Source organism: Oryza glaberrima, chromosome 6 (genome assembly GCF_000147395.1).
Source record: "Oryza glaberrima chromosome 6, OglaRS2, whole genome shotgun sequence".
In the NCBI taxonomy this organism is placed as follows: Eukaryota; Viridiplantae; Streptophyta; class Magnoliopsida; order Poales; family Poaceae; genus Oryza; species Oryza glaberrima.
The window spans coordinates 3,987,407-4,007,698 of record NC_068331.1 but is presented as its reverse complement, the minus strand read 5'-3'; the positions used below and the strand labels follow the sequence as shown (position 1 = coordinate 4,007,698).

The 20,292-nt window shown below is 40.2% G+C and overlaps 1 protein-coding gene and 1 long non-coding RNA gene across 3 annotated transcripts in view; one reads left to right on the top strand and one right to left on the bottom strand.

Annotated features, from left to right (window-relative positions):
• Positions 1-3,128: 3,128 nt before the first annotated feature.
• The window catches only part of LOC127775350 (callose synthase 5), a 19,058-nt gene continuing 1,894 nt past the window's right edge, over positions 3,129-20,292 (top strand). Inside the window, exons 1-42 of one of the 2 annotated variants that reach the window (XM_052301573.1) lie at positions 3,129-3,192; positions 3,261-3,604; positions 4,209-4,309; positions 5,266-5,387; positions 5,472-5,568; positions 5,667-5,777; positions 5,877-6,005; positions 6,089-6,181; positions 6,591-6,682; positions 6,770-6,902; positions 7,004-7,141; positions 7,219-7,295; positions 7,448-7,460; positions 7,531-7,659; positions 7,749-7,863; positions 8,539-8,873; positions 9,611-9,663; positions 9,739-9,799; positions 9,872-9,953; positions 10,026-10,075; positions 10,225-10,311; positions 11,103-11,225; positions 11,311-11,405; positions 11,488-11,572; positions 11,666-11,826; positions 12,580-12,703; positions 12,837-12,931; positions 13,013-13,136; positions 13,204-13,355; positions 14,404-14,513; positions 14,606-14,731; positions 14,815-14,883; positions 14,971-15,160; positions 15,435-15,546; positions 15,638-15,757; positions 15,845-15,960; positions 16,050-16,133; positions 16,479-16,591; positions 16,667-16,896; positions 17,018-17,815; positions 17,932-17,982; positions 18,102-18,287. In XM_052301573.1, the coding sequence (XP_052157533.1) occupies positions 3,310-3,604; positions 4,209-4,309; positions 5,266-5,387; positions 5,472-5,568; positions 5,667-5,777; positions 5,877-6,005; positions 6,089-6,181; positions 6,591-6,682; positions 6,770-6,902; positions 7,004-7,141; positions 7,219-7,295; positions 7,448-7,460; positions 7,531-7,659; positions 7,749-7,863; positions 8,539-8,873; positions 9,611-9,663; positions 9,739-9,799; positions 9,872-9,953; positions 10,026-10,075; positions 10,225-10,311; positions 11,103-11,225; positions 11,311-11,405; positions 11,488-11,572; positions 11,666-11,826; positions 12,580-12,703; positions 12,837-12,931; positions 13,013-13,136; positions 13,204-13,355; positions 14,404-14,513; positions 14,606-14,731; positions 14,815-14,883; positions 14,971-15,160; positions 15,435-15,546; positions 15,638-15,757; positions 15,845-15,960; positions 16,050-16,133; positions 16,479-16,591; positions 16,667-16,896; positions 17,018-17,815; positions 17,932-17,982; positions 18,102-18,287 (5,577 nt within the window). In that variant the 5' untranslated portion in view covers positions 3,129-3,192; positions 3,261-3,309. Of the gene's footprint in view, positions 3,193-3,260; positions 3,605-4,208; positions 4,310-5,265; positions 5,388-5,471; positions 5,569-5,666; positions 5,778-5,876; positions 6,006-6,088; positions 6,182-6,590; positions 6,683-6,769; positions 6,903-7,003; positions 7,142-7,218; positions 7,296-7,372; positions 7,461-7,530; positions 7,660-7,748; positions 7,864-8,538; positions 8,874-9,610; positions 9,664-9,738; positions 9,800-9,871; positions 9,954-10,025; positions 10,076-10,224; positions 10,312-11,102; positions 11,226-11,310; positions 11,406-11,487; positions 11,573-11,665; positions 11,827-12,579; positions 12,704-12,836; positions 12,932-13,012; positions 13,137-13,203; positions 13,356-14,403; positions 14,514-14,605; positions 14,732-14,814; positions 14,884-14,970; positions 15,161-15,434; positions 15,547-15,637; positions 15,758-15,844; positions 15,961-16,049; positions 16,134-16,478; positions 16,592-16,666; positions 16,897-17,017; positions 17,816-17,931; positions 17,983-18,101; positions 18,288-20,292 lie in introns of both variants that reach the window. The other variant, XM_052301572.1, reaches the window with a different exon arrangement.
• LOC127775353 (uncharacterized) overlaps positions 18,844-20,292 on the bottom strand; it is a 15,384-nt gene continuing 13,935 nt past the window's right edge. Inside the window, exon 5 of the long non-coding RNA XR_008017961.1 lies at positions 18,844-19,099. This is a non-coding gene — a long non-coding RNA (uncharacterized LOC127775353). The remainder of the gene's footprint in view (positions 19,100-20,292) is intronic.

Sequence of the window (20,292 nt, the reverse complement as noted above, 5' to 3'; positions counted from 1 at the left end):
CCTTCCAAATTCGACTCCGCATCTCATACGCACACAATACCCCCATCGTATGCCATATGGAATCTTCACCAACCACGTGCATCAACTCTAGCCTTAGTATCCCGCATGATATCTGACCACCACGGACATTGTCTTACCACCAAGCCGACTCCCGGTCCATCACCGCAAATACTCTCCCGAGTCATCGAGTCACCTACACATGAAATAAACAAAGAAACCATATTCCGAGACCAAGCTATCCCCAACTTGACTCATTGTTAGCAAACAACAGTCTTACATACGTATAGTATCCATCTAGAAGCCATAACCATGAAACAATCACGGATATCCAAAGAAATAACCCGAAACCGAAACCAACACAGCGTCGGCCGGTCTGACCGCTCGATCACCACCGGTCTGACCGGCATACACCACCCGGTCGGACCGGTCACATAAAATAACAGTGGATCCGATCATCACCTGAAAATTGATTATCTCCAAAACCACTTCGACGATAATCTCCAAATATCAAAACCAATAATTACAGATGCCAATTGTTCATCACGGAATAAAAATCAAAACACACTTTGATCTTACAGAGGTGCCCAACACGCCTCTCTTTTGAGCTTCGCAGTCCAACTGTAAGAACTTTGCGAACTACTCCCTCCGTTACAAAATATAGAAGCGTCTCATCCGCTACTACGTCCTTACGTAGTATTTCGTATATTTTACGACGGAGGGAGTACAGAGTGCAATTTTATATAAATAAGGTTGTGTTTACGATGATATAGATGATATGTGTTATGAGAACTTCTATCACAAAAATAATGGAGTAAATTACATTGTTGGTACCTGAACTTGTCAAGTGGGTGCAATCTAGTTTTGGTGCATGAACTTGTCTGGCATGTGCGGAGGAAGACAAAAAGGATATTACGTGGCTAATCTTATTAATTTAGGGGCTCAATAAGATCTATGTAAACATATATCTGAGAAAGTTTACTATTAGACATACACATCTTCAATAATAATAGAATGGATAAGAGATCGTATAAAAAGATTAAAACAGAGCAATGATATAAGAGTGAGAATATATATGAAATTCATCATTTCCATGATGAAGGATAAAGTAGGACCAAATATATAAATATTGCATGTCTTATGTATACTCGCTACACGTCACATCCTAATCAACATCAGCTTCGTAAAATTAACATTGTCAAGCCATTTTGGTCATCGTTCGCACGAAGTAGACAAGTTTGTGTATCGAAACGAACATTTCACAAGTTTATTTACTAAGTTGCAACCACCTAGTAAGTTTGTGTGCTATCAGTGCAATTTACTCAAAATAATGGTAAGACTATTTAAGTGTGTTATCAATATTACATATTTGTGACTATTTTAGTCTGGTGCACTGATGTTCATATGATGTTTTATATGAGATGAAGACCTATGATATAATAGAGTGGACTACAGTAAGTCCTAGTCTAGATTCACCCCATTTTCAAAACCGGCCATAACCGTGTTTTTACCGGGTACAATAAAGGCATGCACACAATAACCCATCAATTTTAAATAAACTTATAATAATTTAAATTTTGGATAAAATTATATGGTTTCTCACGTTTTGCTGTGATATTGTCGCCGAGATGTGGTTGGCTGCAAAAGTTTCAAACATCCCTATATCACCATGGATCATATAGTAAAAATACGTGGTTTAGTTTTGTTTTGACACAATATACTAGACACGATATAAAAGTGAGATATAACTTGAATGTATCAATGTGCTTGTAACTGATATGCACAGGTGCATGAGGGAACCTCAAATTAGCCAACACGTACATTTGCAATTTGCAAAGGACAAAGGACCGTTCAATGTGATAGCCAAACATGATAAACAGAGATAGCAGGTTCACCTTCGCTTCTCTTGAGTTGGCCAGGACAAGATGTTGTCATAATTGCTACTCTCTCCGTATTTCAATATTTCAATGTATGTCGCCGTTGACTTTTTAACCAACGTTTGACCATTCGTGTTATTTAAATTTTTTATGCAAATACAAAAATACTTATGTCATGCTTAAAGAACATTTGATGATAAATCAAGTCACAATAAAATAAATGATAATTAAATAAATTTTTTGAATAAGACGAAAGGTCAAACGTATGTTAAAAAGTCAACGACGTCACATTAAAATACGGAGGGAGTACTAACTCCCGCGTCCTTTCTAGTTAAAATTGTTTACTGAAATTCTATTGGTACAATGAAAAACATATATACATACACATGTCACATTGGACTTGAGAATTGAAGCCCCCAGAAAAGAGTAGCAATGGAGCTCCTAATTATTTTCTTACAAAAGAAATACACACCACAACCACCTCTAATGCCTCCTTGGAACCTAGGAATTTGGTTCTATATGAATATTGAACCAATTTCTATGGAAATCATTACATTTTAATTTAAAATTAATGCATTAAGAAGAGACTTACATTTTTGGGACACTACTCAAATATATATATTTTATCCCATATACAATTAAAATTATAAGTTGACAAAATAGTTAATATGTTTCAATGGTTGGCCATAATACTCGCTCGCAATTGTCCAAATAAATAAAGCCCTCACGAAATAGAGGATTGATTTAGTAGTATTTCTAGCAAAACTATAAGTTCTATCAACATCATGTGTATCTCTAAATAAGGCATGTCCATGCAAATTGCATGCAACTATTAAATCTAGCCATTTGTTTCAAAGTCAAGCAACCTCCTCAATATCTCAGAGACCACATGAGAAAATGATAAGAAGTTCTCTCCGTCTATTTGTTTTCCTAACACAATATGCATGGTCAATTAGGCAACGTAGCTCTTATATCGTTTTTAGCATGAAAACATGCCAAATTTTCTATACCCATAACTATTTCATGATTTTCTTACATTCATAATCATTATATATCGCCAGTACATTAGGCCCAGCAAGATGAATAATGCCATCTAATTTTCCACGGCTCGATGACTGCCACGTGTCCAGTTGCTCCGAAGCAGCCATCCTCAGCCGTTTGATTCGCGTATAAATAGCCACGGGCACCCGAGCCCACCGCCTATTTCACCACCCGCTTCCCATCCCACCCTCCCCCATTTGTTCCACCACCAGCTGGACGGCGAGACGAAGCGGAGGAGGGCGGAGGCGGAGCACCCCTCGCGGCCTCTCGCTTTAAGGTTCGTGCTCTCTCTCTCTCTCTCTCCTCCGCCGAATCCCCCCGGCGCTAACGCTGGACCAAATGCAGGAGGAAACCCTAGAGGAAGCGAGTTGGTGGAGGCGGCGGGGGAGGCGCGATGACGGGGCCGCGGGGTGGCGGCGGGGAGGACCCGCCGCGGACGTCGTCGGGCGCGGCGGCGTCGGCCTCGGCGTCATCCGGCGTGCCGAACGAGCCGCTGACCCCGTCGTCGATGCTCATGTCGGGGCAGCAGACCGGGCTGAACCGGCGCGGGTCGAGGAGCGCGGCGATGGCGACGTTCTCCATGGAGGTGTTCGACAACGAGGTGGTGCCGTCCACGCTGAGCAGCATCGCCCCGATCCTCCGCGTCGCCGCCGAGATCGAGCCCGAGCGACCCCGCGTCGCCTACCTCTGTATGTTCGGATGTTCCACGCTGGAACCATTTTTGTGTGCCTGTTTTTTTGGGGGGGATTTTTGGTGATTTTAAGGCCTAGATTGGTGCATTTTGGTGTTTAGGGGAGTTGGAATGAGGCAAGCAGCTCGAAATATTTTTTTCATGGCGTTTGATGGATGTGGCGAAGCCTGTGAAGTAGCGTGTGCCTGGGTGGTTTTGTGCTTGCAATTCTGTCGCAACGATTGCGTTCAGATTCATCCGGCGTGTGTTTCTCCGCGCATATCCTGGCTTTGCGGAGTTAGATTTCGAATTTGACCCCCACTTTTTTTTTCTGGAATCTATTTTTGGATAAGGTTCGCTCACGAATGCATGACATGTTCATCTCAGAACACCCTTGTTTTGTTTCGTTTGATTTTTTTTTTGTTTCAAGGGTGTTTGTTTGGTTCGAATCATAGGGTAGCTTAACTTGTTCGATCGGTTTGCTTTGGAATTGTATCAACCAGCTCGAGTGGGTGATTCGGATGTCACGCTTATTACTGCTACTTACTGTAAGAATTAGAGGGATTTTCTAGCTTTTTCTGGGTTTATTTTGATCTGTTCCGGACCTTCTGGTCTGAATATAGGTCGGTTTTACGCGTTTGAGAAGGCGCACCGGCTGGATCAGAACTCCGTCGGCCGTGGCGTCCGGCAGTTTAAGACGGCTCTGCTCCAACGGCTGGAGAAGGTGACACACATTTCCCCCTTCATATTTTTCGCATGATTTGGCAGCTTAGCGTACGTTGTGTTTTCTGTTAGTTCTGTTCAGTGTGGTTCAGTTCGCGCATGTTAGCTTGCTATTTTGCCTTTCCCGAACTTTGGCCTGCGTGATTTGGCTAGTGTGAAATTAATGTTATCTTAACTTCTCATCATTTATATAAGAGCTTTGTTTGGTAATAAGTCTAGTTAATGCAAGTAATATAAAAAATAGCTTAATTTAGTTGTCAAAATGATCATATAAAACAAATAGGCAAAACATACACAATTGAAGTCATGCATGGTACGTTTTTACCCAATTTTGCTTGTATACGGCATTATGTATTTGATGTTATATACGAAAAACTAAGCTTATTGGAATTCTAATTCAGTAGAAACTAGGTCAGGTGATAATAATAACAGCTGGTGATCAAATTGGGATGAATTAGCTTAATCTCACTAACACATTGGAGATGAGATGAAACAAGCATGCAAAATGAATTCATTGAACAACCTGCTACACAAAGCACAATTTTCCAGAACCAGAATGACGTGTGATGCTGTTTTTTCTTTTGTTTCAGATGAGATGTTTTATGTTCTAATTAACTTCTGGTAATTGAGCATGACCAAATTTTATTTATTATGCTTGTAATCCTTTTTCAGTAATGCGACGAACCGTTTGGAGTACCCTCTCTTTTTTTTTTTTTTGAAAATCTGATATATTGTCGATCATGATTTTGAGTCGATACATCAATTTCACATGGTATTATTTTCCATTTGCACTGATCATGTATTCATTATCTTGATTTCCACCCAAATTATTTGAGTTCAGGGCTTGTTTGGTTGGCAGTCATAAGTTGCCACAAAGCTTAGTCGTGCAACAACTTTTAAGTCTAATGTTTGGTCCATTGCTATAAATCTTCACTAGGAATCTTATGCAACCCGCAGGATAACAGTCCCAGTCTCGCGAAACGCGTGAAGAAGACCGATGCCCGCGAAATTGAGAGCTTCTACCAGCAGTACTACGAGAACTACGTCCGTGCCCTCGACAAAGGGGAACAAGCCGACAGGTAATTCCTTAACTGTGCTCCAGGTCTATAATGAATCCACTCCCTTTCTTGACATATCCAGTCCCATGCCAATGTCACCTGCAGGGCTCAACTTGGTAAGGCCTACCAGACAGCCGGAGTTCTCTTCGAGGTTCTCTGCGCTGTCAACAAGAATGAGAAGGTCGAGGAAGTTAATCCGGAGGTTCGTATTCAACATCTACTCAAATTACGGTCGTTCTTTGTCAACGAAAATCTAGGTCTTCTCAAATGCAATGAGCTTCTCTAATTCCCAATGTGCAGATTGTTCGCCTGCACCGGGATGTGCAAGAGAAGAAAGACATCTACACGCCATTCAATATCCTTCCTCTTGATGCCGCCAGTGCATCTCAGTCCATCATGCAGATGGAGGAGGTATGTACAATTCACAATAACGGTATCTGAAAAACAATGGAACCGTGTACTGGTTCAGTGAATGAAACTGGCGTGCTAACTGGTTTGGAACCTTAACAGATCAAAGCAGCAGTTGCAGCGCTGCGGAACACGCGGGGCTTGACCTGGCCTTCCACATTTGAGCCAGAAAGACAGAAGGGGGGTGATCTTGATTTGCTGGATTGGTTGAGAGCTATGTTTGGCTTTCAGGTTTGCTAGTTATTCCACACGAGTCAATTTCAATTTGTCAATTCTATTCCTAAGTTAACACCAGCTTATCTTCTTGTGTGCAGAGGGACAGCGTGAGAAATCAAAGGGAGCATTTAATTCTCCTCCTTGCTAATGTGCACATAAGACTTGAGCCAAAGCCAGAGCCACTTAGCAAGGCATGTTCCTTTGCCACTTTTTACTTTGCTGATTTGACTATATGGATATCAATGTGGATAATGAAGTAAGAAGCCTGGGATCAGTATGTATTCATTGTCTGACTTTATTCATTCTAGTAAACAAAAGCCTCAGCCTTTGATCAAAACAATTTTGTTTCTTTTATAATGATTTAGTATATTCAATCAGCTGGGATTTGGAGTACCTCTTGCAAAATTTGTGCTGACAATATTGCCTTCTATCACATTCCAAAAGTTATCACTGTAAAATTCAATTGATTGAACTGATTAGGTGCATGTCTTTCAAATGTGCAGCTAAATAATGCTAAATACATCCTTCATTTCCTGTGCCACATTCCTTCTTTTGTTTCCTCTATAATTGACTGGAGCTTTTCTTTCAACCCTGAAACAGCTTGATGATCGGGCTGTTGATGAGGTGATGGCTAAGCTATTCAGCAATTACAGGAAGTGGTGCAACTTTTTGTCACGAAAGCATAGTTTGAGGTACAAAAAATCCCTTACCTTTGTTTTCTAAATAGAACTGTTATTATTCTCTTATTGTACATTGTGTTGATGATTTCACAACTGCAGAAGTCCTCAAGGTGCACAACCACAGGAAATTCAACAACGAAATATTTTGTTTCTAGGTCTTTATCTTCTCATTTGGGGTGAAGCAGCAAACATCCGGTTTATGCCAGAGTGCCTTTGCTACATCTTTCACAATGTAAGTCACACCTTTTTGGGTAAAAAAAAAGTAAGGTACACCTTTTTAACATATTAAGCATCAAAGCTTAATGCTATTAACATTATCATGTATATAATTAGATGGCATATGAGTTGAATGGGCTGCTTGCTGGAAATGTTAGTATTGTGACGGGTGAAAATATCAGGCCATCTTATGGTGGGGATGAAGAAGCTTTCTTGAAGAAAGTAGTCACACCTATCTATCGTGTCATAAAAAAGGTATTTGATCCATCAGAAATCATGCAAAATGGAAAAAAAAAGGTTTCTTCAATACTAATGATTGTGGCGGTTTGCAGGAATCAGGAAAAAGCAAACACGGAAAAACACCACACTCAGCGTGGTGCAATTACGATGATCTAAACGAGTACTTCTGGTCTGTTTACAATCTTATCTTTTGTACACATTGCCAACATTTTTCATTTTCTATAATTCCTAACCTATTTCATTCAGGACAACTGATTGTTTCTCGTTGGGTTGGCCAATGCGGGATGATGGTGATTTTTTCAAATCTGTGCATGATTCAAGGCCTGTAACAACGGTAGAAATTTTATCCATCTGTCAATATCTCTTGGCATGTTTGATTGGGATTGACAAAACATTATTTATAGGCTGGAAGCTCATCACAAAAGGGTTCTACTAAAAGCACAGGGAAGATGAATTTTGTTGAAACAAGAACATTTTGGCATATCTTCCGTAGTTTTGACAGAATGTGGACCTTCTATCTGTTGGCTCTGCAGGTACTAACTGAAATTTTTATATGATTTTTTCATCTAAGTTATTGTTTCACAGTCTTGAGCAGAAATCTTCTAATGATTAAATTGAACAGGCAATGCTGATTTTTGCTTGGAGCGATTATACACTATCTCAAATTCTTCAGAAGGACCTTTTATATTCTCTATCAAGTATATTTGTCACAGCAGCATTTCTACAGTTCCTCCAAAGTATGGTCCACATCTCAGCTGCTTGCCTTTTTTTATTGCATGAATTTGTCCCCTGAAACAGCTACGCTTTAATATGTCAGGTGACAAATTGCCTTCTTGGTTTGTGTATGTCACTGGATCTTGCTAATGTTGCCACAGGCATTGGAATATTAGCTTCTTTATTGTGTCTTTGTACTTGTTTTGTTTTGATACATATGGATTTTTAGGCAGAAAATGTGCACTAGTTTTGTTTTGTTCACAATGCTAAGTGAGCATCTGTTGCTGAAACTAGTACCCTTTCCGATGTGCACATTGCATAGAGAGAGCTTCTCTCTCTCTCTCTCTCTGAAGACACTTGTCGGGTTCAAAACCGGTCCACCTGAATTATATTCTTAAAAAATAATCAAGTACTGGCTAGGCAAAACTGTGAACTTGGCAAAGTATTACCAAGGGGGAGGAGGAGAGTGCTGCTCTTCCAATAGACAAACCTTGCTTGTTCATCTCCTTCTTCAGTTGACCCTTTTACTGACCAAATTTTATGCCTTCTATACTTTTTTGAAACTTTATCAGTTCTTTTTCATTTCTATTAAGGCAACCTTTCTATTTAGATCAGTCATGTACTATGTTCTTGAGATGGTGTTGAGTTGGCAGCTCCTATTACAAAATGTAACTGATCTTTTATTTAATTGATGGCAGGCATTTTAGACTTTGTTCTGAACTTCCCTGGTCATCATAAATGCAAGTTCCTTGATGCCATGAGAAATATTCTGAAGATAATAGCTAGTGCTGCGTGGGCTGTGATCCTTCCATTTTTCTACATTAGCACCGCATCTAAAGTCAATTTACCAATTAAAGATCTGGATAAATGGTTTCAATATGTTAAAGGAGTTCCACCTCTATATATCCTAGCTGTGGCAGTGTACCTGATACCTAATATCCTAAGTGCAGCACTCTTCCTGTTACCATGTTTCCGGAGGTGGATAGAAAACTCAGATTGGCGTATTGTTAGGTTGCTTCTGTGGTGGTCTCAGGTATTCACAGCAGACTTCTTTTTCAATTTTCTTTTCTGTTCTGTTAAATGTTCATCTCGAAATTTCTACTATGAGAAAATAGTTTCTTTACCTAATCTATTGTTTGGTACTAGTAGGATGGAACATAATTTTGAGGGATTGGATTTGAACACAGAATCTCATATGTTCTTCCCTGTATATAGTAGCTCTGGAATTCCTCAAGTTGATGAATCCGTAAACTTTCATCTCTAAATACTAAGTATCAACTCTGTATCTATCTATCCACGAATCTCATGCTGAGGCATACATTATACTTCTCATTTGTTTGAAAAAGCATAATCTTGGCAGTTTCATAGCTCTTCAAAGCTTATGCAGATCGATGATCATATTCTCTAATCTCTAACAAAAGTTCATCAACTGAACATTATATTCTGTGTTTGCAAGAGCTATATAACTGAATAATAAAGATATGTATGTGTCATGAAAGTAAATGGAAGCAAAATTCCAGAGGCGCTACTGGAAATAGGAAAAAAGTTGGGAAGTAACTAAATGTAGTGAAGACAATAGGTGTATTTTGGTATGCCAACTTATAAATATGCCCAAGCAATGTGCCTTGAAGTAAAATAAATGGATGTCTTTCCTGGATATAACAACAATGAACATTTTTTTTTTTTTGCTCCTGCTTTCTAGTATCTACATTACTCTATGTCATGTGGTTTCTTTTCTATTAGCTACACTAATTGTATAAATAACTGCAGAAACGAATTTATGTTGGCCGTGGGATGCATGAAAGCAGTGTTTCACTTTTTAAGTAAGTTAGTTTTTTTAATTGTTTGCTTTTTTATCCATGAAAAAAAAACTCATTCTCTTGTATTCAACTCAAAAGGTATACACTATTTTGGATCTTGCTGCTATGCTCCAAGTTTGCATTCAGTTATTTTGTCCAGGTAAATTTTACACTTGGATATTTTGGAAAGATGATTTGACAAGATGGCTCTGATGCTCATACTAATTTACAGATAAAACCTCTGATCAAGCCAACAAAGGACATAATGAATGTTCATAATATTCATTATGAGTGGCATGAATTCTTTCCAAATGGTAATCAATGTTTTTTTTTGGGGAGTGGTATTATGTATTTTTCCAAACTGATAATAGCTGTTGTCTTTTCAGCATCATATAATGTTGGTGCTGTCATGTCGCTCTGGGCTCCTGTACTCTTGGTATGAGCTTATCCAACTTCCATATTAGCTGACCACAGTGAGCAGTGGGGTCTTATTATTTTTCCGGGGTCATATTATTCATTTCCTTTTCTTTTGAACTCATGTACTAAGTCATAAATGTTCACTTGCAATGCCTTCAATTCTTGTAGGTCTATTTAATGGATACACAGATATGGTATGCCATCTTCTCTACAATATCTGGTGGTGTGTCTGGAGCACTTGGAAGACTTGGAGAAGTAATAATGAATCTTGAACTTTTACCTGTAACTAGTTGTTTTACTTTAGGAAGTCATGAACATTAGTATGTATTAGAGGCCTAGATCACCACATGGATGGGTAAGGGGCATGCTTCTGCATTAAGCACTCACATAAACCAATAGGATCTTAACTCTACAAGTCTTAAGTGCTATAGAAGAAAATAGTATTGCATTCTTTTTTATGAAAAAGACCTACCATAATCCAAACATTTTATAAATAGAGAATAGCTTTTGCAGCCTGAAAATGCCAAAAAAGTTCTGTTGGAAGAGTAACAACTAAATGTGGAAGTTGATTAATGATTAGTTTTTATTTCTCAAGGAGAACAGAGTACATTTATGTGAGTATATCTTAGACTTTGAACTTCGCTCTTTTTCATGTTAAGGCGTTAAGCTCATGACTCAAGGGCTCTGTTGCCCTATGTTAGGTGACAACTCTCTTCTATTCAAACTATATTAACGAAATAAGTTTGTTACTGTCCTTGGTTCCTTGAGGAGGTACCCAATAAGTAAATGGTATTGTTGGTACCTCCCCTCTCCATAAGATGGGAGGTACTGGGTACCTCCTGAGGTAAAAAAAAAACATGGTATTTCTTATTAAATAGAAGCATGGTAAAAGAGCCTACCTAAGGACCATAGAAAAGCTCCAACTCCTTTTTAACCTTGCCTATTCTTATTTAATTGTGTTATAATAGTTAATCCGTATATGTAATTGAAGCTGAATGCAGTGCTGACCTAGTTTCTTATTGACTTGCAATTATTCTATGAATCAGATACGAACATTAGGAATGCTGAGATCACGATTTCATTCTTTGCCTGGGGCCTTCAATACATTTTTGGTGCCGTCAGATAAAAGACGAAACAGGCGCTTTTCACTCTCAAAGCGCTTCGCTGAGGTCCCAAATAATAGTAACAACATTTTTTTTTCATGATGGATCTTCTAAACCCTCAAGTATTTATACTACAAAATTGATTGCACAGGTTTCTCCCAGCAAGAGAACTGAGGCTGCTAAGTTTGCTCAGTTGTGGAATGAAGTGATATGTAGTTTCCGGGAAGAAGATCTTATAAGTGATAAGTGAGGCCCCTGGCTCATGTTTAGGAGGAAACATGTTATCATTTGCTCATAGCAATGCGTTTAATGAACTTCTGCTATTCAGGGAAATGGACTTACTGGTGGTTCCTTATTCGTCAGACCCCAGTCTTAAACTGATGCAGTGGCCACTCTTCTTGCTTGCTAGCAAGGTTTGGCAGAATAAAATTAAAGCTTCTCTTTTCTCCTCCTTACGTTCTGTGTTCAATTGCATGATCGCAATTTATTTTGTGGTAACTCTGCAGATACCTATAGCTTTAGACATGGCAGCACAATTTCGACCAAGAGATTCCGATCTTTGGAAACGTATATGTGCAGACGAGTATATGAAATGTGCTGTACTGGAATGCTACGAGTCATTCAAGCTTGTTCTTAATTTACTCGTAATTGGAGAAAATGAGAAAAGGTACATTCCTATATTTTTGCTCTTCCCACCATTCTTGTTTCTACAGTAGAAAAGGCTAATGTGAGTTGAGTAAAGAAAGAAAGCCCCTAGTTCTTTTTCTGAAGTTTCCTTCCTTTTTTTCCCCCATTTTAGTGTCAACATAATCTTGGAAACAAGTGCTTCGATACAAAACAGTGAAATTAGAGTATGCCTATTTTTTTTCTTAAAGATATCATTACCATTATTTATTACTAGGTTCTGGTTTCTATGGAACTTTGGTACTTTGGACATTAACTATTTGCTCTTTGCTTCAAAGCTTTCAATAAAGTTGGGTAACTCCTTTGGTCAGTAAACAGTTTCATTCTTATTCTTACAAAGCCAAAATTCCTTTGGTCAGAAAAATATCAGCTTTATATTGATGTGCATGCGAGCTATCATTATAATACACTGTAAGAATAGAGACTGGCCAATTGCATATGGCTTCACACCATGCTATGTCCAATTAGAGGACCTGGATGTCCAAATTGAACTAAGAAGATGCCCAAGCATCACAGCTATAAATAGAGAGGGATACCGTGACAGCTCATAATTTGTAAATGTGCAATGGCTATTACGTAGGCATTTGTGCATTCATCTTTCATGCTAGCTTTTTTTGTTTAATTTATTTTTGTTTATGCATATTACCTTAAAAGCATGTATATCTTGGTATTTTGCTTCACCATTCTTTCCCCAGAATATGTTTTGCTTCACTTGTTTGTTCATTGACTGCTACAGGATTATTAGTATTATCATAAAAGAAATTGAAGCTAACATCGCAAAGAACACATTCCTTGCCAATTTTAGAATGAGCGCACTGCCAGTCCTGTGCAAGAAATTTGTGGAGCTTGTATCTGCCCTGGTAATACAATGTTTACTACTTCTACTGAATTGTAATACTGTATGAGAAATGCAGTGTTGTTTTGTTCAGTCCTTAGAACATGTCATTTGTCATGTATTGAAATATTCTAAGATTATTTTACTCACATCCACAGAAAGAAAGGGATGCCTCCAAATTTGACAATGTAGTATTGCTGCTTCAAGACATGTTAGAAGTAATAACAAGAGATATGATGGTCAATGAAATCAGGTGACACTTTTTGTACTCAATAAAACTTTCTTTCTCATGGCAAACTGGTGAGTAATCTCTTATACTACGATTCGTTCACAGAGAGCTAGCTGAGTTTGGTCATGGGAACAAGGATTCTGTACCAAGAAGGCAACTTTTTGCGGGTACTGGTACAAAGCCTGCAATCGTCTTTCCACCCCCAATTTCAGCACAGTGGGATGAGCAGGTCATATCATCAATATCTTGTTTGTCTTTTATAACTAGGAAGGTGCACTAACTTCACTTGTGTCCAGATCAAGCGTCTGTACCTCCTTTTGACCGTGAAAGAATCAGCGATGGACGTGCCTACAAATCTTGAAGCCCGTCGGAGGATAGCATTTTTCACTAATTCTTTATTCATGGACATGCCACGTGCACCTAGAGTACGCAAAATGCTGTCATTCAGGTTAGTCTCATATATCAACCTGCTAATGGTACTGCTGTGTTTCTGCTTTTATTTCCATCTAAAATGAACTCTGCAGTATTTCTGTCACGATTCACACATAGCACATTGCATAGAGATTGTATGTAGCATTTCTAGAAAATAGAATATTGAAAACACGTGTTAAAACTAAATTAACAGAACACATGGAAAATTTGGCAGCAACTAACTGATGTTTCTTCCACTGCACTCCTACTAAAATATTTAATACTTTAAAAATAATCTTGTAAAGTAAAATTTGGGTCGAGTTTTGGTGTGATCCCACCTCTTACCACTGTAGTTCCGTGAGTATTTGGCCAACTGTCCTCGAACTGAATTCCTAGTGTGTGCTCACCAGGAAGGGGGAAATAGGCATTAATACCATGCAGGAATTTGCCATGAATGTTAGGTTTTTTTAGCTGAAGCCGTTGATGATGCCTGACATGAATCAAAATTGTGTTCGTTGTTTATTTAAAGCTGAGTTGATCCTCAGGTTCATTTCTTAAACTTTATGCTATTATTCGATGTATTAATTATACTGTGCCCAACAAATAATGCGAGCAGCTACTGACCTGATGCCATAATTCTGTTAGGCTGCTTTCAATACTTGGAATTTCAACAAGCACTGCTTGCCTTTGTTCTGATTCATGTCAGGCAGTCCAGTTAATTTGATTCACTGTGATCTTACTATGAGTCTATGAGAGTAGCTACTCTTTAATCCGATGAAATGATATTTATAAAGTTCATTGTATTCGTCCTTATTATAGCATGTTTTCTTGATAATAACACTACTGCAAATCATTCTAATTTGTGAAATATGAAATGTACAAAACGAAGTGGTTGACCATCCTGATGCAGACCTTGTAAGCCCTGTACAACACCACCAGGCACATCAACAATGTCGAATCTAGAAAAAGACACTGAATTTGCCACAAATATAAGCCTTCTATGCTTAAATTTAGCAATGTGTTTTTACAATTTTCAACAATGATTGTGCATTAGATAATTGCATATCACCTACTGTCCTTTGCAGCGTTATGACTCCATACTACAGTGAGGAAACTGTATATTCAAGGAATGACCTCGATCTGGAAAATGAAGATGGTGTCTCAATTATATTCTACCTGCAAAAGATTTTTCCAGGTCTCCACTCATGTTTTATTTTTCTTTGCACTTCTAAATATGGATACAGTCACCAGGATTCTGTCCTTTACTCTTCGCTATTCTTGTTATAGATGAATGGAATAATTTTTTGGAAAGAATTGGTTGCCAAAGAGAGAGTGAAGTTTGGGGAAATGAAGAAAATGTCCTACAACTTCGTCATTGGGCTTCTCTTAGAGGGCAGACACTCTGTAGAACAGGTGAATCAAACTGGCTGTTTTATCTTACAAAATAAGGATGATTTGGTTGATTCCTTGTTAAATGCTTTTCTTGCTGTGAATAGTTAGAGGCATGATGTACTACAAGAGAGCCTTGAAGCTTCAAGCTTTTCTTGACATGGCTTCTGAGTCTGGTGAGCTTCTTCTCTCCAAGCTGAGCATTCCCTTTCTTTTTGTGCCTTCATAAATATTATTGATCTTATGCCCTGTCTTGCATGTAGAGATATTGGAAGGATATAAAGCAGTTGCAGATCCAGCAGAGGAGGAGAAGAAAAGCCAAAGATCTCTGTCATCTCAACTTGAGGCTATAGCAGACATGAAGTTTACATATGTTGCAACTTGCCAAATATACGGCAATCAGAAACAATCTGGTGATCGACGTGCAACCGATATCTTAAACTTGATGGTGAAGTGAGTCATTTTGATGATCTATTCTAAACTAATAAGATATAGCAACATTTTGCCATACTACAAGATACACCATATCTATCCCCTGGAGCAAAATGTTTTCTTCTTGGATTTTTGGAGATTATATCCCTTGGTTTACATTTATTTTTGTTGATGGCATTTAACTGACAAATACATGATTTCTAGGAAAATATTATGCACTCTGCTTGTTCTATTAAGAATAAATATTATTTTCTTTTATGAGCAAAGTAATTTCAATCTGAACTTGAAACTGTAGTTATCCTGGTTTGCGCGTGGCATACATTGACGAAGTTGAAGAGAGAGACGGTGAAAAGGTGCAGAAGGTCTTCTATTCAGTTTTGGTAAAAGCTCTTGACAATCATGATCAGGTAATCATTTCCACAAAGTTGAATTACCTTGATGGCATTTTGATATGATGTACATCTCGATAGAGCTTATTTACTTTTGTATACTGTGAAGGAAATATACCGCATAAAATTGCCAGGACCAGCAAAATTAGGTGAAGGTAAACCAGAAAACCAGAATCATGCAATTGTCTTTACACGGGGTGAAGCTCTCCAAACAATTGATATGAACCAGGTGAATTGAATGGTTGTTCTAAAAAACTGAATAGCTATGCTGCCACTCAAGATATATCTAATCTGTTGCATTCTTAATTATTTTTAGGACAATTATTTGGAGGAAGCTTTAAAAATGCGGAATTTACTGGAGGAGTTTCACGAGAACCATGGTGTGCGCCAGCCAACAATTCTTGGTGTGCGTGAGCACATTTTCACTGGAAGGTCTGGTTGGATGCTTTGCAGTTGTTACTGAATTTACTTCTTAAAAAAATACATATCAGTGCCTAACATCTAATATTCTTGCATTGTAGTGTGTCCTCTCTCGCGTGGTTTATGTCAAACCAGGAAACAAGCTTTGTGACAATTGGACAGAGAGTACTAGCTAATCCATTGAAGTAAGTCAGCATCGGTTTATTATGTCCTGATGAGATGAAGCGGAATCCATTAATATTATGTGGAACAATGGGATTGCGGCATGTTGGAATTAGCATCTGTAGCAACTGACTCAAAGTCAAATAAGTTATAGATGATTTTTTTGGTATTATTTCAACCGTTGAAATGCATATGGATGTGTCTGAGATTAAGTAAATAAGTTGTCAAAGATTAAATCAACCAAGTGCTATTTGTCATCTTGGCCATTAAGAAAAACATGAAGACGGTTTATAGCGTGACACAAAAGCAAATGGAATCAAGTCTTATAGTCTTGATGTTGCATATTTGACACTTTATTTTCTGTTCAGGGTACGTTTTCACTACGGGCATCCTGATGTATTTGATAGAATTTTTCACATTACACGAGGTGGCATTAGCAAGGCTTCCTGTGGTATAAATTTAAGTGAAGACATTTTTGCTGGTATGTGATTCTCCATGTATTTCTGACTTCCCCATTTGTGCTGTCGGATACCATAGGCTTACACTTCTGTTCCAGGTTTCAACTCAACACTGAGACGTGGAAATGTCACCCACCATGAATACATTCAAGTTGGCAAAGGACGAGATGTTGGTCTTAATCAAATTTCTCTCTTTGAAGCTAAAGTGGCATGTGGTAATGGAGAGCAAACACTCAGCAGAGACATCTATCGCTTGGGTCACCGCTTTGACTTTTTCCGGATGCTGTCGTGCTACTTTACCACTGTTGGATTTTATATCAGTTCAATGGTAAGTTGGTAACTTACATTGACCTAGTAGAGTGAACACAGGACACCTTCATGCATTACATTCGTTATGATCTGCTACCATCCTTTTTATTCTCGTAAGGTTATTGTCTTAATTTGTGCAGATGGTTGTCATAATTGTCTATGTCTTCTTGTATGGAAGACTTTACCTAGCATTAAGTGGACTCGAGTTAGCAATTATGAAGCAAGCACGAATGAGAGGTAACACTGCTCTTCAGGCGGCTATGGGGTCTCAATCTATTGTGCAGCTAGGTCTTTTGATGGCCTTACCCATGTTTATGGAGATTGGACTAGAAAGGGGTTTTAGAAGTGCCCTAGGGGATTTCATCATTATGCAGCTTCAGCTCTGCTCTGTTTTCTTCACTTTCTCCCTTGGCACAAAATCACATTACTTTGGCCGCACAATTCTGCATGGTGGTGCCAAATATAAAGCGACCGGCAGAGGCTTTGTAGTTCGCCATGTAAAATTCCCTGAAAACTATAGAATGTACTCCAGAAGCCATTTTGTCAAAGGACTTGAGCTCATGTTATTGCTAGTGGTTTATCAGATGTATGGTGATGTGGCTACAGATTCGACTGCATATATACTTCTGACATCATCAATGTGGTTCCTGGTAATCACTTGGCTGTTTGCACCATTCCTCTTCAACCCATCAGGGTTTGAGTGGCAAAAAATAGTTGATGACTGGGATGACTGGAGCAAGTGGATTAGCAGCCGTGGTGGTATTGGTGTGCCTGCTAATAAAGCTTGGGAGTCCTGGTGGGAAGAGGAGCAGGAACATTTGCAGTCTACAGGTTTTTTCGGCCGCTTATCTGAAATCATCTTGTCTCTCCGGTTCTTCATCTTCCAATATGGTATCATGTATCATCTGAATATCTCAGCTGGAAACAAAAGCATCTCTGTGAGTCCTCTGTTTTATTTCTTCAAGATATTTTACATACCTTTTGTCGTTTAGAAGCATGCTTACAAATACAAATCTATGACTTCCCTCTCAAAAATCTGATTTTGTGATTTCAGGTTTATGGTCTGTCGTGGCTGGTAATCGTTGCTGTGGTGATGGTCCTGAAGGTATCTCATTTTCTTTCTAGTGATCAAAACAAGAATGGAAAAATACATGACAGTTGATATTTCACACATAGTTAAACTTTCTTTCCCCTTTATGTTTCTGACCAGTAACTTTTCTGCAGGTGGTATCCATGGGAAGAAAGAAATTCAGTGCAGACTTCCAGCTGATGTTCCGGCTTCTTAAGCTGTTCTTGTTCATTGGATCTATTGGAACTCTGGCCATTCTTTTCACCCTTTTGCATCTAACAGTCGGTGACATATTCGCCAGCTTCCTTGCCTTTGCACCGACAGGATGGGCCATTCTTCAGGTACTTCCTCAACCATCAACATTGCACTTTTAAATAGTGTCGTCGAGTACCCCCACTGCCACCTGCTAGGTCCAGTACCAATCCATATAATTTCAGAAATGAATACAAGGCATTAACCATAGCTGTCCACTCCCCTTGTCCACTTGGGATGCTACAGTTGTTATTATTATTATTATTATTATTGATGAAATAGAGAAGCAGTGCTCCCCCCTTTCAATTTCTAGAAACACGACGGGCTACGGAGTTCAGAAAACAACCAGAAAACAGAAATTCGAACATCCAGCAAAAGCTCACAAACAATGCCATCCCATCACCTGTGGAACCTTCACCCAAACTACCAGCTAAACTAACAGAGCTACAGAAATCCAAAGTTTTTCATCCATCCATGCCTCCTGCAAATACAGCCTCAGCAGAAACTGTCTCCAAAACATGTACCAGGACATCAACAGATTGAACAAAAGAGGATCAGCTTCCTATCTTCCATTTCATCACTCATTCCTTTTCTTCTGTTTCTTAGAGCTTCCCTCGCCAGGTTCTTCTATTCCAGTCTGCCAGCTCCTATCCTCCAGCCATGCTTTGAGTTGTAGATGTCATTTGCTACCTGCTTTAGCAGATGGAGACCCCATTGTAGATTTCTTGTATTTGCCACCGACCTCTCCAAAATTGCCCACGAGGAGATCCGAGAGCTGATATAATGAATTAGCTCAATTGGGTGTGATAATGATTCATTCTTGAAACAGGCTTTGTTCCTAGTCTTCAAAATTGCCCACAATACAGCTGCACTTCTGATCGCTATCCTTCTCTGTAAGTTTCTGTCATATTTATTTAGCCAAGCACCCAGTAAATGATGTGTTTTACATCCTTCAGGATGTAGAGGCCAGGTTTTATTTAATCCATTATCTAAAAAAAAGTAAATGATATGTGTCATGGATAACCCCCAGATCAGAAGTGCTAGCTGTATCATATTCTTTTTTTTTTTGAACGACTCGCACGAGACGGTGTGAAGTTCTATTGATAGAGCAGGAAAAAATTACAAGATTATAATCCTAGAGGGTTGTAACCAGGAAAAAGGAAAAAATATACCACCACCCACACATCGACAGCGCCAACACACAAGCCCAGGAGAAGGCAAGCACCGGACCGGCCGCCGCTAAGCGTGACCGACCGCCGCTAGACCAACAAAAGAACCCAGACGAGATCGCCCCCTTGCGAATCCACGGCTGGTGCCCCGATGCTCTACCACCATTCAAGCTCTGCCGACATGTGGGACCCCAGCACTGGCGCCTCCCGCCGGCCAGCCTTCGTGCGCCGAAGACCGTGCCACACCCACCGGCAGCTCTCCCTCACACCGAGGTCGCCTCCTTCACCGCCGGCCGCGCCTCTCGCGCCAAGCCGGCCTCCTTCACCGGACGCGCCTCTCGCGCCAGTTCGGCGTCCCTCCATCGGCCGCGCCTCTCGCGCCACGCTGGCCTCCCTCTCCGCCGCCCGCGCCTCTCGCGCCAAGCCGGCCTTCGCTGCCATCGGCTGCGGCTCTCTGCGCCAAGCCGGTCTCCGACCCCTCCTCCAAACAATGCCGCGCCAGCCAGAAGTAGCCGTCTGCCACGCCCTCGGCTAGCCAACCGAAGCCGTCATGCCTCCGGTGACCGCATACACGGTCACCACCACCGCAGCCGCTGCTGCCGAACGCCCGTCGCCATCCACACCTCGCACTCGACTCCTTCCCCACCTCCACTAGCTGTCGCCAGCGATCGTCTGCACGACGTCGCCAGCCGCTGCCGCATCCGGCGACCTCGCCACCGCCTCAAAGACCCGACCGCCGCAAGCCGGCCGTTGTCACCAGCCGCCGACACCAACCGCCTTCTCCGCAAATCGCCGCCACCGCTAAAGAAGCAGCTGCGCCGTCGCCCTCCGCCACAAGCAGCCAGCAAACCCCGCCCCGCCACCAGCGCCACTGTGCCGGCCTCCGCCTGCCGTGCACCGCTGCCACCACGCCGGCCTCCGCCGG